The following is a 6,769-nucleotide window of genomic DNA, read 5'->3' on the forward strand; positions in this document are numbered from 1 at the left end:
ATGTTTTTGCTTAGTATAGTGCCTAGTATATAATAGGAGCTTAATTAATGCTTTTTGATTGATATTTGGGGGGCAGGTGGTAGAGGTCTGGCCTCAGAGGATAAGACTAGAAAGAATGAACCAAAGGTAATTAAAAGGAAGATTCTGATTTGGCATGAGAGAAAAAAAAAAACTCAACAATTAAATGGACCCAAAATAGGTTAAGGCAATTTATTTCCAGGAGATATTCAAATAAAGATATAGTTACATATTAGTTTATATATATGTATGTTACATATTTGTCAAAAATGTTGTAAACAAAATTCATTTTGTGCTAGATGACCTTTAAAGTCTCTTTTGATTATGACGTTATGATCCATGTTACTCAGTGGAGATGCTATGATCTAATTTTGACATCATATTCTTCTTTTTAAAAATAATTTTCAATAGTATTTTTTTTCCAGATACTTATAAAGATAGTTTTCAACATTCATTTTTGAAAGACTTTGTGTTCTAAATTTTTTCTCTTCCTCTCTTACCTCCCCCTTCCCCAAGATAGCAAATAATCTGATATATTATTTTAAATATATTTCCATATTTGTCATGTTAGACAAGAAAAATCAGACCAATTATATTTTTCTAAAGTATATATGGTGATGTGAATCCCACAGCATTTGAGAAAGAGCAGTATCCTCCCCCTCACACTCACCATAGGAGGGTCTGTGTATAGATTAGCTCCAAAACATTCCTGGCAATGTCAAACTCGGGCACCCCAAGACTTTTAATTAATGTAGTCCCAATGATTCTGTAAAATGACAAAGTTGTGAATCTATAAGAGCCAAGAAATCCCAAGAAGGAAAAAAAAAAAAGATATCCTGCTATCTGTAAAGGGCCACCTCAACTAATTTGGAATAATGGTGGAAAGATCTGTGCAAATTAATTAAATATGAATGATATGGTGTGGGGAAGATATATAATTCTGCTTTTTTCTCATATTAGAGGCAACATAGTAAGAACATTGGACTTTAAAGTCAAGAAGTTCTGGATTTCAAATGCTGCCTCAGACTTTTTTAGTTGGATGAAAGAAGCAGTTAGATTGTACAGTGTTAGAAAAGCCTGAGTTCATATCCTACCTCAAATAGATATTAGTTGTGTGATCCTGGGTGAAAGAATTCTGTCTCTCTCAACTATAAAATGATAATAATAACATCTACTACCCAGAGTTATTGTGTGGATCAAATGAAATAATATTTGTAAAGCACTTAGCACAATGCCTGACACATAGTAGGTGCTTAATAAATGTTTATTTGCTTCTTTGCTTTTCTGGAAAAGTCAGTTAACCTTTCTGTGCCTCAGTTTCCTTATCTGTAAAATGAGGGTATTAGATTAGAATGTCAATGGAGTTCTTTGAAGCTCTAAAGCTTGGATGCAAGGCTTACAAACACAGCAAAAGTGTGACATTATTTTAAGGAAAAGACCTCTTAAATTATTAAGGCAAAATGCTAAATAAATGCTTTTAAAAAAATGTTTACTTTCCTAAGTTAGCTAAACATTTTCCTATTTACTTGATGAACCTTTCCTCCTACCCTCAAACTTTCAGCTCAACAATAGAACACTTTCTCCAAAAGTTCAGAGATCACTCTACACTGGGTTCATTCTACAATGGGCATCTTAAAATTTGTTACCAAAAGCCAAAAAATTTAGGGCTTAAAATTTATCAAGGATCTATAAGTAAGAAGCTAGATAGATCCCTATCTTTTTAATGAAGTTCTGATGATTCTAGAGTAGGGCAAAGATTTATTCTTTTATAGAAACTCTGTAGTACATACTATGCCCTTTACACATAATAAACAATAAAAATTGGAAGAGAGATGTTTTGTCTGACCTTCATATACATAATAGGTCAATATGCAAGACAGAGGTGAATTTGGGTAGAATAAGGCAAAGAAACTAATTCCAAGACATATATACTAGGAATATGTGAACATATTTATATATATTCTTTATACATAGTTTAAATATATAACATATTACATATGTGTGTATAGTTATACCATCCTATCTTATCTTATCAAAAGAACCCAAATTAATATCCTTTGAAAATGGATGTGCAGGAGGCAGCTAGAAGGCACAGTGGAGAGAACGCCAGCCCTGAAGTCAGGAGGATCTGGGGTTCAAATCTGACCTCAGACACTTAACACTTCCTAGCTGTGTGGCTCTGGGCAAGTCACTTAACTCCAATTGCCTCAGAAAAAAAAAAAAGAAAAAGAAAAAAGAAAAAAAGAAAAGAAAATGGATGTGTTAATTTTAGACCTATTATAAAAGTTGTAGATTCATTTCAAAGAGCTTTCCTATATTTGAGCCTTATACCAAACTATGAAGAAGGCAGGATAGGCTTTATTATTTCCCATCAAGACTAGAACTAAAATCTGGATTTCCTGACTGTAAGTGCAGGGCTGCTTACCCCCACCCCCACTCACAGTTCTACATTCTAAACTTGGATATTCTTCTTTATCATAAGCAGATGGACAAGTGACCTTTCAGATACAAAATTAATCCATCATTGGACCTCCTGAGATCGTCTCTGGCAGAGCTAGCAAACACTTGGGGCAACACTCCTAAGCTGGGCCAAACCAGATCAAAATATAAATGGGGAATATTTAACAAAATAAATAAAAATGCAATAGAACATAGATCATGTTAATAGGTGGTTTTCTAAGTTAATATTGTGGCCTGCTGAGATCCTTATATTAATGGTCCCCATTTCTATTTGAGCTTGATATCACTGGTCTAGACCTAGGCCCTCTCTCCCTATAGAGGATATCCAGGAAGGGAGACAGTGGGCTTAATCTCTGAACTTCAAACCTATTTGATAAATGCAGGCAGATTCTAATTTCAAATGCCATTTACAATGCTTACAAATTGTGTAACCTTAGTCCCATTTTTGAGCCATAAAATGAGAGTTTAAAGCTAGCTACCAGTCCTCGACTTATGATCCTATCAATCCCCAGAACATTTAAACACCAGGCTCTATAGGGGAAAAAAATGCAAAAATACTTTTAAATTTGATTTGCATTATCTTAAGTCTAGATGATCAATAAAATAACAAAACGATTCCTATTTGTAGCAATTACTTTTTTCAGATTGAAAATTTAACAATTACATCTTAAAGTCAGAGCTAGTCCAAGCATACCCATAATTGAAACAAACTTCCTGTGATGATAAATGTATGGCAGAGTTATGAAATAAATTACGTACAAAAAAATGAATAAATGTGTTGAACCAAGAAGAGGGAGGGAAAAAACAAAAGGGAAATGTAAAGATTTCAAACAGTGTATCTTTTAGGAGTATAAGGAAGCATTTACTTCATTATTCATTTCTATACAAAGGATTTCCATTTACATCCCCCATTTCCAAAAAGAGACACCGATTTACCTTCTCAAAAACTCCCCAAAAATGGAGTCAAATAAACTGAATAAAAAATTCATTATAAGGAGTCGGTAGATATCCTGGCCAATAAGTGTTTCCCAGCACTAAAAAGCAAAGAAAGAATGTGTTTAGTAATGTTCTTCTAAAGTGCCCTTTTCTGACACAAATGGTAAGTTCAGCATTCATATCCCCACAGTACCCCTAATCTTCAGGTAAATTGAGGAGAAAGCAAGTTTTATCTTCAGTGACCCTCCATTGTCTTGGGTATTTCCTCTTTCCAAGACTCTATGTACATCCCTCCCCAATCCAGACCTGCCCTCCTCAGCAGCACCCCATGATCTAAAATTATCTTTATATTTCTCTTGTCTCTAATCATACATACCTTATGTGTTTCATGTCCTATCCACCCCATTTGGACCTTGCTTTCTATAACTAAATGGAGCTGAGGTATGTAGATAAAAGCTCTCAAATATACATTTCATATATAAGGTTTTTGTCACATCAACTCAGAGAAAGGTGAGAATTTCAGGAAGGTTTTTCCTAGGATGCTTCCATCCACACTTTTCCTATCTGCCTTCTATATCTATCCTTCAGTCCTTGCAGGAGATGATGGCTTTTCTTCTTCTGGGACAAAATGACAACAAATATAGCTTATACATCCAGAAAAGCGCATTCATCCTTGTCTTCTCAACACTGCATTCAAGGCAATTCCAATAGACTTGGGATGGAAAGTGCCATCTGCATCCAGAGAGAGAATTATGAAAACTGAATGTAGATCAAAGTATCGTAGTATTTTCTTTGTTGTTTGTTTATTTGTTTTCTTTTCTTATGGTTTTCCCCTTTTGATATGATTTTTCTTGCACAATATGACAAATATGGAAATATGTTTAAAAGTATAGCACATGTTTAATCTATATCAGATTGCTTGCTCTCTTGGAGAGGGGAGATGTAAGGGAGGGAGAGAGAAAAGTTTGTAACACAAAGTCTTAAAAGATGAATGTTGAATCTTTATATGTATTTGGAAAAATATTATTGAGGGGAAAAAAAAAGCACTGTCCCTTTTCCACAATCCCATCGATAGGCTATATACTTATTCCACTATTCAAAATACTTAAGGATCAAGAAACCTCCTTAGGATCTGTCTTGAGAGTCTGTGGCACATTCTTTTGAAGAACCTTTAATCCTGGCAAATCTGTGTCTTTAAGGTTATGTTTCCTAATTTCTTTTTAAACAGTCAAAAGCTCTCAGGGGTTAAATGTGGTAAAAACTTTAGAAGTGAGGCAAGAAGCCACATACAGTTCACTACAGTAGCAAATAGAATTGTCTAGCCCCGCAAAACTAACGTTCTTCTAGCTGATATACTTTGCATTTGGTCAGTTTGCCTCAGACCCAGTTTTGGCTGGTATGTAAAATCAATTTTTTCACTTCCCTGTGATTTCCTGCTCTGCTATGCCTGTCCCCCTCCTTATTAGTCTAATTTTCTGGATACATTTTGACTCAAGATGGTCTTCTCAGGTGACTGTCACTCCACCTTTCCCTTTTCCCCCTCTTTACTCTCTTCCCTGCCTCCTGCCCCTATTTTGTCCCATTCCTTGGGAATGATTCTGCATTAATAAGACAGATCTCCTATAAAGACTTGTAAAATTGTAAAATAGTCCTAGAAGCAATTCCAATCAAGAAGTTCTAAGATGTTTTTGAGCATGGCAGGTTTATTGAAATAAATATATAGCCTTATCTATCTACAAATATGTAAAGATATAGATATAGATATATTTGGGTGTACAAGTCCTAATGCATTTTTACAAAAAATAAAATATTCTGTCATTCATTTATAGTGTGAGAAATAATTCCATTGGATTTGGGAGGGAGGGGGAATTAAAAGTCTTGAATTATGCAAATGAAGAAGTGAATGACTATAGAATAGGCCCACCTAACTCTGTGGGAACTAAATCTTCATGCAATTCTCACAATAGCCACCTCATATTTTTGAGATGAGAAGGAAGATAGAAGAAAAAGGAACATGATAAACTAGTTTCAATGACACAGTTCAGTTCAGCTCCAAAATGGCCTAGGTAAGGTAACTACTTTGTAAAATTGTGTTAAGTTCCCTGAGATGGGTTGAAATAATACCTCCTTCAGAAGAAGGGAAATGAAAGAAGCAACATCAAGTAATTGTGAGCAGCTCTGGGGTCAGGTGTGGAGATAATGTTGATTAATTAAGTGATTAAAATTAATTTAGGGGACTATGACTAAATTATCTATGCTGCTTTCAGTTTGAGTTGGGATAGATTATTGAAAATTGGTAGGAATTCTATGAAACAAGTCTAAATAAAGATATTTCCTTGAGTTGACTTGAAATGAGTAAGATTAGAGGAAAGGCGAGAAGAGTTTTCCTTCCAATGGGGTGTGTATGTGTGTGTGTGTGTGTGTGTGTGTGCTCATCTTATTAGGGCTATTGGTTTAGTCAACTCACCATCTTTCTAAAACTGGGATGACCTCAAGCCACATTCTGAATTATCTTTTCTCTTCCCTGATAATATTACATTTGCTTTTAGAAACTCATTGAAGACTAAGAAATATAACTGCACATTCTTCTTCCTCTTCCCTTCCTGACTTCCTTGGCTTCCTTATCAGCTGAAGTCCCACCTCTATAAGAAGTCTTTCTCTATGCCTCTTAATGGCAATGCCTTCATTCCCTCTCAAGTGATCTCCAATCTGTGTATAACTTGTTTTTACATAATTCTTGCGATCTTTTTTCCTCCATTAGATTGAGAATAGGGGCTTGCTCTTTTCATTACTTACCATGGTTCCTGCCACCTGTAAGTGCTGGGAAGCTCATTTCCTGTTTAGTCATCAAAGGCTTAAGAACAAAACACAAAATCAACTGAGAGACAAAATCTCACCTCTTCATGAGATACTGCCACAGAATTGAGCCAATAATAACAAAGAATGCCAATGATAGATATTTTCAGAAAGATATTCCTAAATGATAAAAGAGAAAACAATCATTTTACCCCTTTTGAAACATGCTTACTCACACCTTTCTGCAGCTGTCAGGGCAGACCAATACTCTAATGGATTCATTGATCTCACTGTTCCTTCTAATTAGAGGTATTCCCTCTAATTATAAAGATTATATATTTTGTTGCACATAGTAGGTGTTTAATCAATGTTGGTTGACTATTAGTGTAAAAGCATCTAGAACTTTTTCAACAAAGTATAATTTTATATGTATAAGGTGACATGTACACAAAAATCACAAAAACCCTTTTGGGTTTTCTGGTTAAACTATTTTTAGAAGCATATTTTGTTTTGGGTTTGTTTGGGTGTCTGCTGTGTTAAAATAACACTTACCAATAAA

At 34.7% G+C, this 6,769-nt stretch overlaps 1 protein-coding gene across 3 annotated transcripts in view; it reads right to left on the bottom strand.

The window, feature by feature from the left end:
• TMC5 (transmembrane channel like 5) overlaps positions 1-6,769 on the bottom strand; it is a 134,358-nt gene that overhangs the window by 32,534 nt on the left and 95,055 nt on the right. For all 3 annotated transcript variants that reach the window (XM_031942686.1, XM_031942680.1, XM_031942689.1), the window contains 3 exons: positions 6,312-6,390; positions 3,415-3,512; positions 689-784 (listed from right to left, as the gene is read on the bottom strand). In XM_031942686.1, the coding sequence (XP_031798546.1) occupies positions 689-784; positions 3,415-3,512; positions 6,312-6,390 (273 nt within the window). The remainder of the gene's footprint in view (positions 1-688; positions 785-3,414; positions 3,513-6,311; positions 6,391-6,769) is intronic.

This window comes from Sarcophilus harrisii, chromosome 1 (assembly GCF_902635505.1).
Source record: "Sarcophilus harrisii chromosome 1, mSarHar1.11, whole genome shotgun sequence".
Lineage (NCBI taxonomy): Eukaryota > Metazoa > Chordata > Mammalia > Dasyuromorphia > Dasyuridae > Sarcophilus > Sarcophilus harrisii.